General features: G+C 49.5%; 1 protein-coding gene and 1 long non-coding RNA gene across 10 annotated transcripts in view; one reads left to right on the forward strand and one right to left on the reverse strand.

Annotated features, from left to right (window-relative positions):
* The window catches only part of BCL11B (BCL11 transcription factor B), a 98,396-nt gene extending 78,176 nt beyond the window's left edge, over positions 1 to 20,220 (reverse strand). For 2 of the 9 annotated variants that reach the window (XM_080593404.1, XM_080593398.1), the window contains exons 1-2: positions 17,358 to 20,219; positions 3,509 to 3,874 (exon numbers count right to left, since the gene is read on the reverse strand). In XM_080593404.1, coding sequence (XP_080449530.1) covers positions 3,509 to 3,874; positions 17,358 to 17,415 — 424 coding nt within the window. In that variant the 5' untranslated portion in view covers positions 17,416 to 20,219. Of the gene's footprint in view, positions 1 to 3,508; positions 3,878 to 14,761; positions 16,289 to 16,648; positions 16,775 to 17,102; positions 17,137 to 17,357 lie in introns of those variants that run through there. The other 7 variants (XM_080593402.1, XM_080593396.1, XM_080593397.1 and 4 more) reach the window with 6 other exon arrangements.
* Positions 3,887 to 14,421, forward strand: LOC308195622. Its single transcript, XR_013951677.1, has 2 exons — positions 3,887 to 11,042; positions 11,532 to 14,421. It is a non-coding gene; the product is annotated as an uncharacterized lncRNA (long non-coding RNA).
* Positions 20,221 to 20,802: the final 582 nt, after the last annotated feature.

Consider the following 20,802-nt stretch of genomic DNA (forward strand, 5'->3'; position numbering starts at 1 on the left):
CCAGAGCTCTACCTGCCTCCCTCTAAGCGGCAGAAGGTCTGTTATGTGGTCAGGAGGGGTTCAGTGACCAGGGCAAGGAGAGTTCCCAATAAAGAAAAGCAAAAAGAAAGAGAGAAGGAAAGACCTCACAACTCCAGAGCACTCTGCATCGAGGTTAATTCTCGGTGAGGCGCTGCATCCCAACGCACCACATGAAGCACCCTCATGCCCAGAGGGGAGAAAGGTGCAAGGCGTAGAGCCGAGCTCAGCGCCTGATGTACCCTCGCTACGCTCAGCTCTGGGAAGCTGTAATGTTTCGCGGCTTAGTCACGCAGCAGAAGGCCGCACAAATCATTTCGACCAAATAAGAAGGTCTACAAAAATAACACAAGATCAAGGAGAGTAGCTGAAACCTATTTGAGGGCAGCAGCGGTGGCAGCATATTTCAGGGAGCTGGAGTGGCGAGTGGGTGATTTCTGGTTTCCCTCTTCAAATATAAAGACTCAATTATCTTTGAACAGCTTGCTTTACACATGAATTGACACATTTATTTTACAATAAATAACTGAAAGTTATCTATGTTTCCTTTACTGTTAATCTACACAAAGAAATAATAAACAGAGCTTGTCTACAAAAATGCAACTACTGCAGTCCTCAGAATTCAATTACGCTAAAATAATTAATGCTTCCACCATATTAAATTACTTTATACATTTGAGCCACTGAAGTTTTTTCATTCTTTAATCTTTTTTGCCTTTTTATTTAATAATTAAAAAAAAAAAAAGTTATTTTCAAAGAGGGGGGGCTTGGCTAGGAGGGGGAAAAAGAGCATGATTTGCTGTTAAAATGTAATGGTCTCCTTTAGCTGACACAGCATGTAGAGTGTTTTGTGCCTTTGATTAAAATAACATTTTAAATGCTTTGAACAAACATATCTCCCCATACTTCTAAGGGATTATTTTACATATTTCTTGGTGGAATAAAGAAATTCATTCTTCCTGTCGCAGTACAGAAAGGCTAAGAATATCTTTCGTCACATATAAAGTAAAAATACTGTAGGCTGTTGCATTATTACCAAAAAAATAAAAAAATAAAGGGAGGGGGTGGCGGGGTGGGAGAAAGCTGCCTTAGAGATTAAGTTTCCCTTTTATGAAATCGTATTTAGTCTCTTTTTTTAACAAATCTAACAACAATGCTCTACAGCCGCTCACTGGGAAATACCTTTAATGTTAAATGCAGATTCTGATTTTCTTGGCTAATGCAGAAAGCCTTTCTATTGAAATATAAATAAGGGGTTTGGTATATCCCACTAAAGCCTTTCCAGTGAATGACTTCTGTGGGTTTTTCATGGCTACCCTCCATGGCTGTAATGTGAGGCTTTTATCCTACTATTGAAAACTATCCGCTGCTATTAAAAAAAAAATATGGAAGGACACTGCACCTTTTTATCTCAGAGCTGGGCTCCTAATTGAGAAAGCATTATTACTGCACTATTTAGTGGATGTCCCTATCTCTGTGCACTGTTGAGAAAATGCCAATCAAATGATAAACCCTTTTATTTTTCTCAATGCAAAATCTTTCCTACATATTTTCATTTGATATTCAGTTTAGTCTGAAAGAGATTAGGTGCTCCAGATTGGCTTTTAATTTTTTTTATGCCTTTTCCACATATGAATATAACCTTCACCCTCTCCCCCAGCAGATTTTCTGTATGGCAAAAGCACTGGTTATATAGATGCTAAACCCCAGAAGCTGGGATGGGACAGCACCCTCTGAGCTGAATGTAGCCATTGAAGTACTTCATTATGGACTGATCTTGGGCATAGATTGGTAAGAGAGGAGATCTGGAGTACAACTGCAGCGTAGGTCTCCTGGAGTAACCTCACAAAGCACTGGGCACCCTCTGCAAGGGGCTGAGCACCGTCAGCTTGCACAGAGATCAGCAGCTGTTGAGAGTGCTCAGCACCATTCAGGAGGCCTTCAGCAGACAGGAAGAGAAGCTCTTGAACACTTCTCTTCTGCTCCCATCAAACCTAGCCATCAGAAAGCTGTTACGCCATGAAGGAGTCATCTCTGCCAGGAAACGAATTCAGAGCTTCAAAAGCATAGGGTAAGAACGGGGTCAGGTCTTACAGTGGGGATGCTTACAATGCTACAACAGCAGCTGTCACTGCTGTCGCCCCACAAAGCCACCAGCTGCCCCATGTCAAGATGGTGACTGCACCCTTACGAATTCCTGAAAAACAAGGTAGTCAATGGGTGGCATATGCCCTGTCTTAAAGGTCTGAAGGAGATCTGAAGACTTCAGCAGTTCAAAGCCTGCATCTTCATTTATATGATGGCCAAGCCCACCAAAGGTGCTGGGAAGAGACTCAGACACCTCCAGTGATAAAACGGGGAAACTCTAAAGTTTTAATTGTAAAGATAGGAGCCTAGTACCAGTCTTCTGGGAATTCCCTCATGGGAACACCTCTACTACAGACAGGATTGTGGACTGTCAGATCTAATCCTGTAGGACGATTCCTAGAGAAATCATCTAGTGGCAGCAATGACAACTTGCCACTGGTCTTCTGTACGGCATGCAGTCGATTTGAACATAAAGGCCAGTTTGAGGGAAGATCCTGCTGTGTAACATGAAAAAAACACTGACTAGCAGGGAGCACAGCCCTTCCTTTCACCATGGTGAGCAGCATGCGCTGCACTGCAGAGAGAAGAAACGCCCTGCGCGCCGGAAGCTGCCCCACGCCGCGCGCTCTGCAGAAGCCATTTCACAGCAGCTCACCCAAGTGGATGCCAGTGCTTGCCTGCCCACCACTGAGCTGGGGGGGTCTGCTGAGTAAATGTTAACTGCACCACGTCTGAGGGGGTTAGGAAAAAGAAATGCCTGCTATCTGCTCATCTGGGCCAGCTTGTGCTTCTCACCTCTTTCAAAAGCTCATTTTGAGTGTGTGTGTGAATGGAGGTGTCCCCCACCCAACTCCAGCCTTCTGCAGAGACCCAGGACAGGCAACACAGTCAGTAATTCAGGTCAGGAAGCTGAAATCTACCCCAGTTGAAGTCAGTGGAAGTGGATTTTGCCACTGACTTCAGCGGGGTCAGGATTTTATCCTTCCCAGTGGGTCTGCGTGTTATGAAGTGTATCTGAACTGGACTGAACTGAGCATCTCACCAGAGTCCTCCACCACTGCTACCTGCTTAAGGACGCTCCTGAAATGGCTTCTCTGCCCAAAAACTTCTGCTTTTTCTTATGTGTACACACTGCCCCTTGGCTCTCCCAGGGGATCGAGAGTCCCCAGTCTCAGAGAGCTGGCCCTGCACAGAGAGCTGTGCTCAACCAGACAAGGGGTGGGCAGCCCTGCTGAGCATCCCCCCCTCTTTGCCCCCCCCTCTCCCCCGTAGCTGTGAGGGCCCTCCAGGCTGATGGCTCCTATAAAGACCTGTGACTGAAGCCTCCGTTTCATGGCACTTTCTAGAGGGCTCTCGTTAAAAGATTACCTAGGCAGTTGATTGAGTGTAAAACATGCTGTACCTGCAATGTTCTCCTGCTTGGGGCAAATTCCTTTTGTAGGCGTGAGAAGACGGTCTTCTTCATCGGGTGTGACTTGGATCCCGATTTCCACTGGCTCTGACACTTTCCTGAGCTCGGCGCGTGAGGAGGGGGGAGGGCTGCTCTTATCCATGCTCTTTTCATAGCAGGCACCACCAGTGCCATTGCACTGTTTTCTCTTGTGCTCTATAAAAACCAAGATGTCTCCCAGCGGGAAGTTCATCTGACACTGTCCACAGGTTAACAAGTCGGGGTCTGTCCCGCCTGCGGCGATGCTGATGCCACCTGGCTCTGCTATTGCCAGGCTCTCATCCTCGTCGGCGAGTGCCGGTTCCACATGGTCAGCCTCTGCTTTACATGGACAAGGAGAAAGAGGGAGGAAAGGGATGAGGGGAGAAGAGAAAGAGATTGCTTTGAATGTTCACAGACTCTGAAGGATGCATCACAAGAGGCCCAGCCTCCCCCCGCACCCAAAAGAAGCCAAGCCTGATTAGATCTTTCTTTCATTTTTCAGCTTTTCCACTCTCCCAGAATGATTTCAATATATTTTGCAACCAAGCCTGCCTGAAACAAAATGGAAAGGCTGACCTGGCATAGCTTTCCTGACAGCTCCTTCCCACTGCTGCCAGCACTGCAAGGAGATCAGCAAAGAGCCATTTTGCAAACGTTCAAGCCCCGAGTCACTTTCTGAAACAGTTTCTCTCTTTTTATCCCACCTTCTCATTCCCACTGCATCTCCCAGCCATCTGGCCAAGGTCCTATCCAGCAAATCTTATGCACCTAAATCTCTCCTTTGATTTCAGTGAGAGGGGAAAAGCAGGGAGGGAAGTGCTCAAGTGCCCTGAACAAGCAGGATCAGGCTCTTGTGGCACACAAAATTAGTGCCACCACCCTTTCCCTTTACAAAGATACCAGCAACCAGGTTAAATGTCCTCCCATCAGTACAAGATACAGCAGAGTAAGGTAAGAAGGATGTGGTCTCATGAAAAGCTGAGGGGGTTCAAAAGTGAGTACAGTAGGAAAGAGAGTAAGGCATTTATTTAACGTACAGGAATATTGGCTGAGCCCGAAATCTTCCACTCATTTTCCTGATGCCAAATACCTGTGCAGTTGCTATATAGGTTAATAAAAGTTTTTTGTATAAATCGTGCCCATGGACCGGATGGACTTTATACCATTAGCCCCAAAACACTGAAAGCGTTTCTGAGTGACCTGAATCAGTTTCTAAGGAATAAATAATTTCTCGTGTCACAGTTAATAAAACACAGTGCATTTTTAATGGGTATTTTGAAGGTAATTGTTACATTATAAAATAATTGTGGATCACAATCCATTTCTGGGGCAAAATTTGGATTTTGTTTTATTTTCTCTTGTTCTGCTGTGTAACTGCCAAATCATACAAACCTTGGTCTTTACTTGGGCAAAATCTCCACTGACTTTTGCCTAAGGCTGTTTTGCCTCTGCAAGGACTATAGGATTTGGGCTGAACAAAACAGAGGAACTAAGAGTATGTAAATCAGGGAGTGAGACCTCTAATCGAATCAGGATTAAAGGAATAGTAGGAGAAATGTTCTTTACTGGCCTGAGCGGATTGCTTATGGTTTTCCTAGGGAAAGCGAGTTACACAACTATCTCAGAGAAGTGAGACTGAGATAAACAGATGTCATAATCCAGATCTGGATTCTCCTCCTGGCCGAAATCAAAAGGAGTTTTGTCCCGTTCTTCAGCAAATTGAAAAACAAAACACAACACACACACACACAAAACATAGAAAAGGAACAAGAGCTACAAGGCGAAATGTATTACTTGGCAGCAAAAACTGGTTGAGCCTCGAAAAAGACAGTTTAGAAAAAGAATCGTCCCCGTTTTCCTCTTCCAGAATAAATAATTGATTAGTGTATCTACCAGCTGTATTACAAGTTGCATCAGAGCTCTCTAACAGCAAAATAGAAAGCAGCAGCACCAGCAGCAGCAGGAAGAGGACTGAGACCCTAGAGAAGTGCCCAAGCACGACCCATCCCGCTGGAGCAGACGATGGGCACAGAAAGGCTTTGGTTTCCTAACTCACCCCAAGGTTACCAAATACACAGCATAATACTAGTTCTGAAAACCAGTAATTACTTTTTTCCCCTTAATCTAAGTTTAAAAGGAGTTTGAAGACAATACTATGTAATTAATTCACCAATTTATATTATGAAAAGATGCCTCCTTGCCTCAGTGAAAACGCAACCATAACCCCGCGCTGAACAGGGACTGCCGGGAAGAGAGCGGATGTCTGTGAAGAGTGTGTCACAATGCAAAAGGTAATTATTTAGTGCTGCGGTTCCCTTTAATGATCTAACATTGAGCAATATTGTTTATATTGAAGAGAGCTTGCACCTTTAATTACCAATTACATATACATCATTTTAGAGCCAAAAGAAAAGGACTGTGAAAAGGGTCCTTTAGAAGCGTGCGCACTATTTCTAGGAGGAATTCCTACTAAGGGGGAGCAGAGTGTCAAAATATTAAAAAAAAAAAAACCACACACACAGGGACATACACACACGCACATACACACATGGGAGATGGGACAAAGAGCTGGAAAAGACAACATGAAAACAGGAACTGAACCAAGGGTTGTAAGAAGAAAAGGTGGCAGAGGGGGAAAATGCTTGTTACGAGTTTCACGTAACAATCCTGTAAAGCTTTCAGATTAAAGTCTGTCTCTCAAATTACAAAGACTGAATTTTGGCATATATGTAACAAATAAAAAGAAAAGCACAGATCTCAACTTTATTATCTTTTTTGATGTGAGGATTTTTTTTTCTTTCCCTGTGATTTAAATTGTGCTCTTCAGAAAACGTAGCAAAAGTGCTGCATTTGATAAGGGTCCTGACCATGCATCTCTGGAAACACGAAGGAGGTTTTAGCAGCTAAACTGTTGAGAATTCTTTCCTTTCAGCTCTACAGTTCATTTCAATATTAGTTAAATCCACATATGCCTATTCACTTACACTCTCTCACTCTCTCTTTCCAAGGACTCTGCAATGGCACTTTTTTAAAATAACATCTGGTATTCCTTCATATTTTGGCAGTCGCCACATTACCGAAAATCAGCTTTTCGTTTTCTTGGTACGCTGAGCCCTCATGATCAGTAGTAATTGGGTTTCAAACTCTCAAAAGGTTTTTTTACTTGACTCTATTTCTGATTTTAGCTTAATAAATCATCAAGCACGAGACCAGTCGTATACCCAACAATGCAGAAGCTATATTACAATCCCTTTTTCAGGACATGGAAAATAGACATAAAAGAATGAAAAACAAAATACTGAATAGATCTTCAAATGCATTTTATCCATGTCAATTTGCATTTTTTTTAACACAGAATAAAATAAAAATAAAATAAAAAAAAAGGAAAGGAAAAGAAAGAAAAGGCTTCTTATTGACAACTCAATTAAGCCATTAAAAACCTACATTCAAGTAACATTACAGGAGAGATTTAAAACCCACAAAGGAATAGAGAAAAAAGCCTGGAAGTCCAGCCCATAACGCATCGGGTCACGCCTGGTTAATACAACAGCCAGGATCTTATGCTGTTTAAGGAGTCCTTTAATACCAATGGGGCAATTTAGTCCAGTCTCAATCTAAAGTTCTGACTCCACTTGTGTCTGTGGGTTTCAAATGAGTCGCTTCACATTATTTGAATTTAACTCTGTGGTTTTATTTCTGTTTGTTGGTAGCTGGGTTTGGGGGAAGGAGGGTGTTTCCTCCCGAGCATTTATCTAAAATTAATTATTTTTTTTTAAGAAGGAAAAATCAAGCCACACGATAAAGGAGAATGGAAAACATCTCCTCTGTCTTACGTGGGAAAAAGGAAAAAAAATGCAAACAAGCTATTTCCAGCCAGGACTCATGCCCTGGTTCTCCCAGGTGTGTTGAGGTGTGCCCAGCATTTTCACTGCACCCAGAGACTCCTCAAAACAGCCCTGCACCACCTTCTGAGGGAGCACAGTGAGTCGGGGATGGGTGATCTATGGGGACATCAGTGACACTGCTGTCATTCGATGGCTTCATAAAATTAATGCAGCCGGACAATCTAAATCATTTGCTTTGCCAAGTGTTACACTTGCTGGCTGGACTCTAAGCAGCATCTCAAAGCTCTCTGGCTGCCTACAGTGCAGTGGACAATTTTCCTAATTTCACAAAGGCACTGTTGCAAAACCGCCAGCGCTCCTCTTTCTGCGTGGTGACATCATTACACCATATGTGCCCCATGCAAACAATATTCTTATGCCCAATATTAAAGCAAATGCACATGCTAAGTACTTTCTGCCTGTCAAATGTCTCAAAATCATGCCCATTAATAGTAGAAAAGTCTGTTACTCAAAATCATCTCAAAGGCCTCAAAAGACAAAACTGTATATGCTTGTCTGTGGGCTTTGGATGAGGCCGGGTCCAGATACTGGTGATTTATTTTCTTGTGCTTTTATTACACTGCTGAACGAAAGGTGCAAAGGAATCAAAAAGTTGTCCACCTATTCTCTTTTCTTATTTTCCCAATCCCACAGTATCAAAGAGAGGCAAAGAAAGGGGGAAGAGGGAGCGCTTTGGCAAGAGACTGAAGCGTTGCGCACTGAACTTCCTCACCGCCTTCTGTTTCGGCAGCGGGGTCACAGATCAATACCGGGGAGTTCGGGGAAGCGCTGCAAGTGCTCTGCCTGCTGTGCTACCACCCCAGCCCATGCTGAGCCCAGGGTACCCCCCGGGACAAGCTGGGGCTGCACAAATTGTCACACCCCAACCAGGGAAGCCACTCTCCCGCATGCCCTGGCATGAGGGGCCCGGCCCCGCTCCCAGCGCACAGCCACCACTGCCTTGGAGGCACAGCCAGGAGCTCAGCCCAGTTCAGGAGCAAGCACAAATAAGTGACATGCTTTTTAGGGTGTTGCCCAAAGCAGGCCTGAAAACGATGTCCCTTCCATCAACACCCACATGTCACATTTACTGTAACGTCAACACACTTAGCAGAAATGGCTTGGATCGCGTGCGCTCGAGCTGGGTTATCGCAGCGATCGGTGTCAGGATCCTTGCTGCGCAAAGCCCATGGCCACTCAGAGCAGGCACTGCAGCTCCTCACCCTCGAAGTTTATCAATAACCTGCTCCCAGTTCCCCCCTGCAGCCGCAAGGTACAGGGTTTAGTTTACGCCCGCACGTTGCATCAGCATCGCGCTCGGCGGTCCGAGGCACCGCTTGTCTGCCATCCATTTTTAATTGTTCTGAGGACTGAGCAGCAATTACTGATAGAGTGTTTAACAAATAAATAAATAAGTAAATAACGTGTGAGGCAGAGTTGACCGAGAGAGGCGACGTGATGGGGAAGCCCCAGAAACGCACGGGCCGGCAGCTCTGCGCTACTTTTCAAGTGCGTCTCAGGGCGCAACGCGAAGCGCACAAAAGGCGCCTCGAGGAGCGGCGGGTCTGTGCCGTGCCGAGCCGTGCCGAGCCGTGCCGGGGAGCCGTGCCGGGGAGCCGTGCCGGGGAGCCGTGCCGTCCCGCGGAGCCGTGCCGTGCCGGGGAGCCGTGCCGTGCCGGGGAGCCGTGCCGTGCCAGAGCGCAGCGCAGCGCGGCGAGGGGTGGCCGGGGGGCACCTGCCCGCGGCAGGCTCCCAGCGGCTTGGGGGGGACAAAGGGGGACGTCCCGCAAACCCCGCACGGCGGCGAGGTGCGGGGCACCCCCCGCAGCGCCCAGCTCGGCCGCCTCCCGCAGAAGTGCCCCGAGGCTCTCAGAAAGCAGCACAAACCCCCGGCCGCACCTGAGACGGAGCAAGCCCGGCCGCGGGCGTAAAGAGCCGGGCAGGACCTCGGGGGCTGGGAAAAACAAGGAGGGAAACGGCACGGCAACCCCGCAGAACCCAAACGGAACAAAAGCCAAGAATATCCAAGGATCTGCTTGGATCTCAAGCGCTCGTCAGATGTTATTTCACCAGGAACTATGCACAGTGTTAAAGAAGGGAGTGGCGTGTCTCCCCTTAAGTAAACTGTACGTTCATAAAAAAATATTTACTGCTTTTGAGAGCGTAAAATGCATAGGCTCTTCTATAGACTGCAGAAGCTGTAAATCTCCGCAGATAAAATGGAATGTGATGATGGGATATAAAAGCATGCTTTGTTCCCAAGTGAATAGATTTGTTTTATTTAAAACTAAACGACAACCAAGGAGAGAAAAGAGCGCTCGGTGCCACAAAAGCAGAAGGAGCGGTATTTTGGTACAGGCTTTTAACTGGCTTAGAAAAGGAGATTTGAAGCACGGATTCTTACCCAAAGATTTAAAAGGCATGATCAAAATTAAGTAATTAGTTTTGAACGCATATTAAACACACGACAACTCTGTTCTTTTTTATAAATATCGGTCTCAAAAGAGACTGCTCCTCAATTGTGTATGGAACTCTGTTGCTCATATACAATTTTCTTAAGCCTTTTTTTTGCTCTCATTGAAGCATATTCATTATAACATTCAGCGAATTTATGGCTTATTCCAGTGGCTTAGTAAAAGGGGTCATAAAAAAGTTAAGTAAACCAGTGTTTTTTTCCTTTCCCTTAACTTTGGATTCCTTTTTTATACTGTGCTGTCTAGTGCTTAGTCTTTGGAAAGTACCTTGGGCATATCCAGCACACACACAAATTATCAGCTGCTCCAGGAAAAAAAAAAAAAAAAAAAGGAATTTCTTGCACCGAGGCAACTACACAAAAGACTTGCATATGTCAAAAATACAGAACTAAGTCCCTGTGAATGCTGTACCATTAATCAAATCCCCGATCTGGTGTCACTTTTGCCAGTAAAATGATGATATTCTTCTAACCCCCTTCTACTGGCGCGTGCCTGAAACGCATGAAGTGTGTCCCTCTGCTTTAATTTGTTTTCGAATAGCCTGCTTTAGGCATTTTTTATATATTCCTTGAGAAGAAAAAAAAAAAGAAAGGAAAAAAAAAAAAAGCTGCTACTTAAAGCTTCAGCAAAGGTCTACAGTATCGAGCAGGCAACAGCTTTTCAGGAGCTAGAGCAGTGGGCAAATTTAACTGATGTTCAGGAGCTGAACACACAACTGCCTTTGAGGCTTGCAACCGTGGGTGCAGAGGAATGGTGTGCAGCCTGCCCAGATACAATTTAAGAAAGTAAATAAACACAAAAGAGGAAGGTGCTATAGTAGGAGCAGCTGAATGAATCACACATTTATCAATGTGCACTGTTATTGATGCCTTTTCCCTCCCTCATTAGAAAGACACATATATATAAATCTATCTACAGCCAATGCTGATACTTCACCAAGTGCTTTTACGGCATCACTAACTTTAAAGCAGGCGGTAAGCCCAGCCACCGTTTATTTTTCCACACGCTTTCTCTTGAGGCTACCAAGACCAAATGTTACCGACATCTGCAAGGCGGTGCGTGGAGCAGCCCTGAAGAAACCGCTGCCCCACTGAACAGCAACCAAGAGGAGGAAATGCTCGGGCAAGGAGGCGGAGAGCCATTTTGGTACAGCGTGGCTCCACGGGGAGACTTTGCTGATGGGCTTCAGCCTTGGCGAGTGGGATGAGTGGGAGACAGAGGGAGGAAGGGGAGCGTGTGCGTGCATGTGCGTGTGCGTGCGCCGGGGGCAAAGGCACCAGGGAGGAGGAGAGGGGGGTTCTTGTTCCTCTTAGCAAAAGTTAGCAGTCGTGGAATGGAAACAAAGCAGCAATCGGCAAAGTTTGAGGAGTCTGGGGAGGAGAGAAAGGCAAGATTTCCCCATAGCTGGGGAACCTTTGCCGCACCAGAGGACGAGGCACTGTGCTCTTCATGTTACAGGTCTGTCAAATGAGCTGGCTGCTGTCTATATGCTTCCAACGAGCTTGATTCAAACACTAAATGAAGTAGAGAAATCATCAGATAAATTGCTGGCCCTCTCTACCCAAGAGTGAAAGGTTTTTATACAGTTGGCGACAGCCCTGATCTTTTGTCTGACCTAATTTATTTCTCTTTCAGATTAGAAGAAAGCGTGCTTTCCTGTCTCGGGATAACCTACATCCCCATATTGAGCCCTAAAAATAAGAATATGCTTGTGATATGTTAACAATACCATGATTTGATGACTTTCTCATACTGGGTGAAGTAAACCTTCTACCCTGACATCCAGCGATCAAAGCTTCCCATGCGTACACCACAAAATTATATGTTTGGGCAAGAAAATGTCCCGCTAAAGTCTGTCCATGGCGGGCAATCAGACAAGCGGAGAAGAGCACAAGCTCAGTGGAGCAGCCTGCGAGCTGCAACTTCTATATCACATACGTGGTTTTGTGTTTATTTCTTCAGGAAAGAAATGCTTATTTTCTTTCGCAGGAGCTGCAGGTTTTTTTGTTATAAGGACCTGAGAGGATCAAAGTACGGTGAACTATCCAACAGCAGATCCTCTCGGCAGGGGCACATGTGGCTTCCTGGCATGTAAGCAACCCCAAATGGTGTGTGTGTGTGTCCGCCTTATTGCCGTGCACACCTTCTCCCAGGACCCCAGCTCCCTTTCTCTCGGTGTTTACGTCTGCTGGAACAAGCCAAGTGCAGTTACGTGGGCTTCCCCCCCGATGCACGGAGACTCACTCGTGTTCAAGTATCATTACCCCGATCGCTATCTGACAACAAATTGAGAATTTAAACACTGTACGCTGGCAATAAAAAGCATTGTTAAAAACTAATTTTAATTAAAAACTCCTGTCCGCCCGAGTCAATTAATCAGCCGCGCTTTAGCTAAAAATAGATCTGCCTCGCTCGCAGCCCCCCTCTCAGCTAGCGCTCTATAGATCTTCGCATGGAAATCGATACTACAACTTTACACTGCAAACATTTTGCAGCGCCGTGAAGTGCCCGAGCTCCGGCTGCTATTTCCCAGGGCTGAACATCCCGCGCAGCGGCGGCGGCGGCGGGGCCGGCGCCGTCCCCGCATCAGACGGGCTGCGAGCTCCCCCTAGTCGTCAGCAGCCGCCACTTGCGGCCGGGGCACCAGGCAGCCCTGCGAGGCAACTGCGAGCCAGCAAAGTTTATTTTGGAAAGTCTTTTCTATCAACAAACGGCGCGGAGAGCAAAGCGATCGAGATAGGAAACGGGGAAGGGAAGTCGGCGAGCTGTGCGAGGCGTTTGGTTGACCGAAAAGGTTTGCGAGCTCGGCCCGAGGAAGACTTGCCGAGGAGGTGTCAACCGAAGTCGGTAACTGATATCAATAATTTGTACTTGTACGAGCGCACACACCTCTAAGTCATAATTATTGTCAAATATGCCACAAGACAACCCTTTGTTCTGCGGAGGAACATCCATTCTGCACAAGACAAGGGCTCCAACCGTTCCTGCTCGAAGGCAGCCAGGTTGTAAAAGCTTTAAGACTTTATTTCTCAATATTTAAATAAGCCTGACAAAATATGCTCTGCATCTGCCGACCAGCGAAAAAATGCAAAATGATTTCTCACCCGCTGTACATCTATTTAAACCACTGAGCACATCAAGCAAAAAGGACGAAACAATCAAGATCCACGATCTAGTTACTCTGCATCAGTTTTTCAAAAATATTTTAAACTATGAAAATATGCCAGTATTTTTGTTCATCTTATGTGTCAAATATAAATATATCCAAATGAAAAGCAACCTGGAAATCAACCGCACGCAACCTCTTTTTTTTTCCTGTCCTATTTAAAGCCGACACATGTAATGTCTTTCAAAAACACGTTAGGCTTTTCTGTGGACAACTGTGCGGGTATTATGAAAAAGTCAGCCATCTCCAAAATAATTTCCTCTCTAAATCTTCAGTCACAGCTTACATTCTCTTTACATGAGAGTTAATTACATTGGTGTGGGTTTTTTCTGTGAAAAAAAAATGTATTAATTGCACTGAATCTAAATGCATTTTAAGAGAAGCTCCTTGAAGCAATCTGCAAAACTTTGACATGCAAAAAATCTTAGAGTTTTTCATTATTATTTCTAATGACTATGTACAAATACAAAATGGTATAGGAAATTATTACTCTTCCTAGGGAACCTGTTGACCAGGTATTGAAGAGCCTTCTTGGGAAACCTGGCTGTCCACCTGGAACTGTATGATTTCACTGTGCCTTTCCCTCCCAACCTTTGCTGCTGCCCTACAGAAACGTTCTTGCTTTGCCGCCTTCTGCAAAACTGCTATCAGTGAGCTTTTCACATGCTCTCATTTTTCGCATTTCCTTCAAATGCAAAATGCAGGGCTAGTATGAAAACAGATTTCTCAAGTTAAAAAAAGAAGATCTTAAGCTGGAAAATCAGCAATTTGAATCAAACCAAACTAACGTTTCTTTGCACGGAGCAGCTCTACAGCTCTGTTTCCTCTTTCTCTACCTAATTGCCTCTTTTGCTTTGTCCACCCATTTAAGTGAGCGCAGCTCCCAAGTTTGTTCTGTCCACCATCACTGAGGAGAGGTCCAGAGCTGCTCTTTTCTCCCCACATATGTCACCCCCTTTTTGTGCTGCACGTGCATCCATTACAAGGCTGCCTGGGTGAGCCTGGCAAGGACAAGCAGGCCACTCAGTTTTGCAGCCTTAAAGACCATGGTGCAAATGAGACACTGCAACTCTGGAGCATAGCTACGTTGCAGCCCCTCTGCTTTTTGTGTTTGTTTGTTTGTCTTACACTCAGGATCTAAACGTTTCTCTGAATACCAAGAGCATGAAACCCAATAAACTCCAGCTGAGCAGTGTCAGAAAACCCTTCTCTTTCTCTCTCTCCCCATCTCTCTCCCTATCTCTCTTTCTTTGCCTGGCACAGACCTCCAATCCATCCTGAGATGCAACTCTCCTGACAGATGCCAAAGAGGGAGAGGGGGAAGGAAAAAAAAAAAAAAAAAAAAAAGCCCAAGCTAAACATGACATAAATGCAAGATTTCAGGAAACAGCACCAATTCATCCCGGCTTTGGGGGCTTGGCTTGGGGCTGGGTTTATTTAGTTGCAAGTGTTTTGGTTTCCTATTCCGCTGCCTGCTACTTTCCCAACACCCCCTCGCAGAGGCCGGTCTGCTGGCTGCTTTGCCCCCACGAATGACACCTTCCCGAGAAGTGCGGGGATGGCAAGCCCCCCTCCTGCACGCCTGCCGCTGAGGCTCACTGCCTGTGCGCTAAAATGCCTGCGCTTCCTGCTCCCCCCAGCCCCAACCCCAGCCCCAGCCTCAGCCCCCCCGGCTCCCACCCCCTCCTCCCCTGGATACCTTCATTTTTTTCTGCCACTGTTCAGTATGCAGCCTGATTTCTCCGCCAGCTTCCTCAGGATGGAGAGATAGATAAATACAAGAGGGGAGGGAGGGAAGCTGCGTACCGCTCTGCTCTCCATTCCTCCCCAGCCTCCCCGCTAAACCCATTGTACACGCAGCTCCTCGGCACCTTTTAATGCTCTCCTGCCTCATTATTTACTTTCAAGTAAAGCGATCGGAAAAAGGAGATCAAATTGGAAGAACAAACCTACCTGGCTCTCTCCTCCACCCCACCTCCCCCCCCCAGCAGAAACAGCAGCAAGAAAAGAAATGTTTCACCCCTTGAAACAAATTCAGACGTGCGCAACAAACCAGATTTTCTGCACACCCCCCCTTTCAACACCCCACATCTCCTCACAACTGAGACAGAAAAGAAGTAGGAGAAATTGCACAGGGTGATTTAGAGAGGGTTCAGGTTGTTGATGCTTTTTCTTAAAAAATAAGAAATTGGGTGGGGGGAAGCACCAAGAAAAAGGGAAATGCTTTTTTCTGAACTGGATGGTTAAAAACAAAAATGCAATTAATGAAGAGGGAGCGTGTGTGGGGGGGGAAATCCACCTTTTATGGTGATGCAAATCTGGCTCCCAAATAACAATGAATTAAAAACAAACCCCCCAGAAAGAGAGCTGAATACCAGATGCATCTTCATTTGTGTTCCACCAGCTGATGGGCTGGGGGGGGGGGGGGAGGGAGGGTGAGGAACGGGTTAAAAAAATAAAGGAGCACACCAAAAAAAAAAAAAAGGAAAGAGAAAGAGCGAAAGAAATTGAAATTTCGGGACCCGCACCGTTTCCCCAAAACCCTCACCTACGAAAACAGAAAAAAATCTCCCAGGAGGGGGAAAAATTATATAGATATATACACATCGATTCACGAGGAAATCTTACAAACAGAAATTTATCACCGGTAACAAAGAAAGAGAGGAGCTCGCAAGCACCAAATGCTCCTGGCAGATGGCTCCTATTCTTGGCTTTCAGGGGAGGGGAGAGAAGCCGGGGGAATATTTTATTTATTTATTTAAATTCTTTAAAATCGGAACATAAATATTCGGATCCGCCGCGGCTCAGGCTCAGCCCGGGGCTGGCTCCGTGCGCGCCGCCGCCCCCCGCAGCACAGCAACTTGCGGACACGTCGGGGGGGGGGGGGAGTCCGGCCGGCCTCCCCGGTGGGGTGCGGGGCCTCAAACCGGCCTCCGCCCCCCCAACAACCTCCCCAAGGCTTGCTCTGCTTTCCTAACCCCCCCCCCCCCCCTCGAGCGGGTCCGATGCTTTCGGGGGGAAATGCAGGACCACCCCCCCCCCGGTTGTCCCCGGGGCCCGGTGGCGGAGGAGCAGCGGGGAGCTCTGTGGGGTCCCTCACCCGGAGCCCCCCATTCAGCCGTGGCAGAGACCCCGGCAGCTCAGAGAGGGGTGCCCGGCATGGGGGGACCTGCCCCGGCTCTGCCTGCAGCCGCCCGCTCGCCCCTCTGTAGGGTGTAGGGTGGGAACGGGGAGGAGAGGGGGGGATGCTGGGGGGGGGGGGGGGGCTCCTTCCCTTCCTCCGATTTATCTTTTTTTTTGGGGGGGGGGGGGGGGGGGGGAAGGGGGTGGTGATGAGTATTTGCATTTCACAATGGGAGCTTCGGCAAAGTGCAGCCCCCGCTGCTGCCCCGCCGCCCGGCCCGCGTTTCGTGCCCCCCTCCGCCGCCTCGGCTCTCCTCTCTGCACCCCCCCTCTCCGCTCCCCAACAGGCACCCCCACTCCTTCCCCCGGCCCCTCTGCACCCCCTGCCCTGCCTCTAGCCCCAGCCGAGCCCGTCGTGCCTCCCCCCGCCTTGTGCAGGACGGGGACCCCCCCTCCACTGCACCTGGGGCTGCATCCTGCCCATCTACCTGCCCCGCACCGGGGGGCTCGGCGCCCGCCGCTCGGCCGGCCCACCGCCTCCATGTGCTTCCCATCAAGCCCCCCGGCCTCTCCCCTTCCCCCCACACCCCTCCCCGGCCCCGCTGCCCACCTTGATTCTCCCCGAACCCCCCCCGCATCCCTCGCCCCCCCCCCCCCCCCCCGCCCCAGCCCCGGCTGTCACGCCGATGCCAGGCTCCCGGCCAACTTTTCCCAGCGCTCCGCTTTGCAACCCCGGTGCGGGGAGCGAGGAGCGGGGCCGGGGGCGATGTGCGGAGCCCCTACGGCCCGGTACGGCCCGGCCCGGCCCGGCACGGCCCCGTGCCCCCTCGGGGGGAGCCCCCCGCCGCCCCCCGCCGGCAGCGCCTTTCCCCCGCTCCGCTCGGCACCGCTCGGCGCTGCCCGCCCGCCCGCCTCACCTCCGCACCGCTGCAAACGCACGGCAAAACTTCGGGCTTCTCCCCCCCCCCCCCACCCCCAGCCCATCCCCCCTAGCCGCACACCCCCCTCCCCTCTTTAATTCCCTTCTCCTCTCCCTCTCTCTGAAGTCATTTACTAGCTTTGGTTTCTCCTGGAGCCCCCCCCATCCCCCCCCCCCCCCCCAGCCCGCTTCCTCCCCTTCCCTAATTTTGCTCCTTGATTTCGGCTCGATCTGGTTCCAAGTTCAAACTTACGTGTGATAATCTCTCTTTGTGACAAGTGCTGCGGGTTTCCCTGCTTGCGACGGGACATTGCCCTGGCATTTACACTGGCATCGCCTGGAGAGCTGCACTGGTCTGGGGGGATGTGTTGGGGGCCGATCCTCCTCCTCTTTTTTTTTTCCTCTTTCTTCTTCTTCTTCTTTACCGAGTTCTTCTTCTTTCAAAAAATAAAAAAGAAAAAAAAAAAAACACCTCCTTTTTGTCGCTGCTGTGGTGCACTGGATGGGATCTCCTCTCAATTAAAAATCATCATCATCAGGAAAAGCTTTCTCGCTCTTTTTTCCTCTCTCTTTCACACACTCTGTCTTTTCTCCACTGCTTCTGCCACTTGGACTTCCAAATCTCTTCTTGAACTTAGGAGGATATGCACCGCCAGTGACACTTTTCTCTTTCCCTCTTTCCAGAGTGCTTGGCAAATTGGCAAGTGCGCTTTTCCACCAGGAGGGTTAAAAAAAAAAAAAAAAGAAAAAGAAAAAAAAAGAAAAAAAAAGAAAAAAAAAGCAGGAATATCAAAAAAAAAAAAAAGTACTTGAATTGGGATTGCCCACAAACAAAAAAAAAATTGCCAAAAAAAAATGTTTTTCAGAGATTGACCCTTGCTGGGTAGATATATAGAGAGAATTTTTTTGAAAAGGGGTAGCCAAAACTGTGTCTCCTCTTTCCCAGCTCAAGTGGCACTGCTTTGCCCTGGTGCTTTTGGATTGCCAGTGCTCCTGCACCACTTTGCACTCTTCCCCCCTCGCCTGGCACTGGGACTGGAAGGAAGGAAGCCCCCAGTGCAGCTGGGCTGGTGCTGGCTATTACTATTATATATTGCAATGTGAAGATGGCGGAGTCCTGGTTCTCTGGGAGCGCTCTGTCTCTCTATGGCTGGGGCTGCCTCTGTACAATGGGATAAAATTCAAGTTCAAGTGCGGACGTGACGTTTAATCTGCACTAGAGACAAAAAGACCCAGAGAGTAGGAGCACTGGGGGCGACTAGCGGTGGCTTTTTAACATTGTACCCTGCAAGAGAACAAGAAACGCCACTCGCACACACACACACACTCGCACACACACACTCGCACACACTCGCGCACAAACTAAAGCACATGCACGGAGCGGGGAGCAGCTCCGGGCTTTGTGCGCTTGCTGCTTTCTCGCCTAAGCGGAGGGAAAGGGGAAAGGGGGGAGCAGAAAGCCGCATCCTTCCCGCACGGCCAAACTTCCCCGAGCCCGGGAGGGGCTCGGCCGGGGGCGGCCCGGGGCGGGGGCGGCTGCCGGGGGCCGGCGGCCGAGGGATGGAGGAGCGGAGGGGAGGATGCGGAGAGCCGCCCGGCCCTGCCCGTGCCCCTGCCGGTGTCGGGGGTGCCGGGGGTGCCGGTGCCGGTGCCCCCGCCGTTCCCCATCGCGGTGCGGAGCCGGCAGGAGCCGCGGGCAGGCTCGGGCTGCCCGTCCCTCCAGCCGCCGCCGCAGCTCCTCGGCGGCCGGCGCGTTCCCCTTGCGTTTCTTTCCAACAGTTTTGCACCAACACCAGTGTCTGTGTGGGCTGGGGAGAGGTGTTTGGTTTTTTTTTTTGTTGTTTTTTTTTTTTTCCTTTCCTCCTCTCTCGCTAAGAGAAGTGTGATGGGAGCGGGACACGCGCGCACACGCTCCCGAGCCGCACACGCACACACACACACACTCCGACCTGCTTCTCCCACCCCCTTTTCCTTAAAATCCTGGGGGTGAGGATTTCTCTTGGAGGAACTAAAGTCTCGGCCGCGAATCGGGAGACGCCGAGTTCCCAGGGACCGCATCTTGGTGCACTTTTCCTCCTATTTCCCACGCAGGTAAATGCCCACAGCTGCGTGCGCCTCTAACTTGGGAGATTCTTGGGAACCAACTTTTTCCCCTCTACCTCCGCTCTCCCAGCCCAGTTCCTCCGATTATCTTTTTTTTTTCTTTTTTTTCTTTTTTTTTTCCCTCCCTCTCCCTCCCCAGACAAGCAAATTGCTCGTGCAAAGAGCTTTCAGCACCACGTCTGGACAGGGCGAGGGGAGCGGGGAGAGGGGGAGGGCTGGGGGCTGCAGGCAGATGGAGCAGAAACCCAAGAAACCCAGCCTCCACCCGGAGCACGCCAGGAGAGCCGCTCTGCAGTCGTGTCGTTTACTTTCTCCGTTAAATGAATATATAATATTTTATTTATTTATTTATTTATTTTGGTATGAAATCGCATGAGAGCCTTAGGGGACCAGAATTCATCTCGGTGCCCTTAATCAGCTTTGAGAAGAATTTGGCTAAACAGCCCCGCTCTCGCCTCCTCCAGCAAATCTGCCTCTCCCTATCCCCACCCGCACACCCGCTCACACCTCGCGGTTCGCCGCTGCCAGCCCCCGGCCCCCTGTCCCCTGTCCCTTGTCCCTTGTCCCCTGTCCCCAGCCCCCTGTCCCCGACGGGGCGCCCAGGGCAGCCGGCCCCCCGGTTCCCAGGCCCTGCCGTGGGCTCGGGCCCCCCCCCTGCGCCCCGGCTCAGCCCTCGGCCGCTGCCAGCACACGGCAAACCGCAGCGAGCAGCGCTTATAAGCTGCCGAGTGAGGTTTTCGCCGTGGTTTCCCGGGGTCCTGCATGGAAAAAAATAAAATAAAAAAAACGAGCAGGGTGAATGCAGGGGGCCGGTAGCCCCACGCACAGCCGTGCCGGGGGGGCGACGGCAGCCGAGGCCCCCGGGACACACGGGGGTGCCCCCCTCGGGGATGCTTCAGCCGAGCCTGCGGGGCCGGGAGGGCAAAGGGAAGGGGCTCCGCTGCGCTGCCCTCTGCACCCAGGGCTGGGGGCTGCCCTCCCCTTGTCCCCCTGTTCTTTAAGGGCGAGGGGATAGTGAGTGCAAGGGGGGAACTGGGGGGGAATTGGGGAGGGGGGGGCACTTTTTGCCCTCGGGGGTGCAAAGTCCGGCTCGCAGAGAGCGCGGCCGCTTCTCGGCGAGCCGCAGGGAGCTTATCGGGAAGTTGCTGGGCATCATCTGTTGATTAACCAGTGTCTTCCAGTGGGCGCTCGGAGCGGGAGATAAGGGCCGGCAATGATTGACCAGGGGCTGCCCGGGCCGGGGGGGGCCGCCGGAGCCCCCCTCCCGGCCGCAGTGACTCGCAGGCTGCGGGCAGGGCTGCCGGGGTGAGCCTTCCTCCCGCCGCCTCCTCCTCCTCCCTCCGAAAATACATCCCAATAGGGAAAGGGAGGGGGGGAGGGGGGGGGGGCATAATAATAAAAAAAAAAAAAAATCCAAAGTGATTTCTCAGTCTCCTCTTTCCTCCCCTGTCTGGCACTTGTGATCATTAGCACTGAAAGCTGTTAATGTCTTGTCTCACAGCTCCCCCTTTAGTCTCTCTGCTCTCCCTGTCTCGCGTTCAAAGCCAGATCAATAGCAGGCTCTTTCTAACCTTGACCTATCCCTCGACCCGCCT

This window comes from Anser brachyrhynchus (genome assembly GCF_964034855.1).
Source record: "Anser brachyrhynchus genome assembly, chromosome: 5".
In the NCBI taxonomy this organism is placed as follows: Eukaryota; Metazoa; Chordata; class Aves; order Anseriformes; family Anatidae; genus Anser; species Anser brachyrhynchus.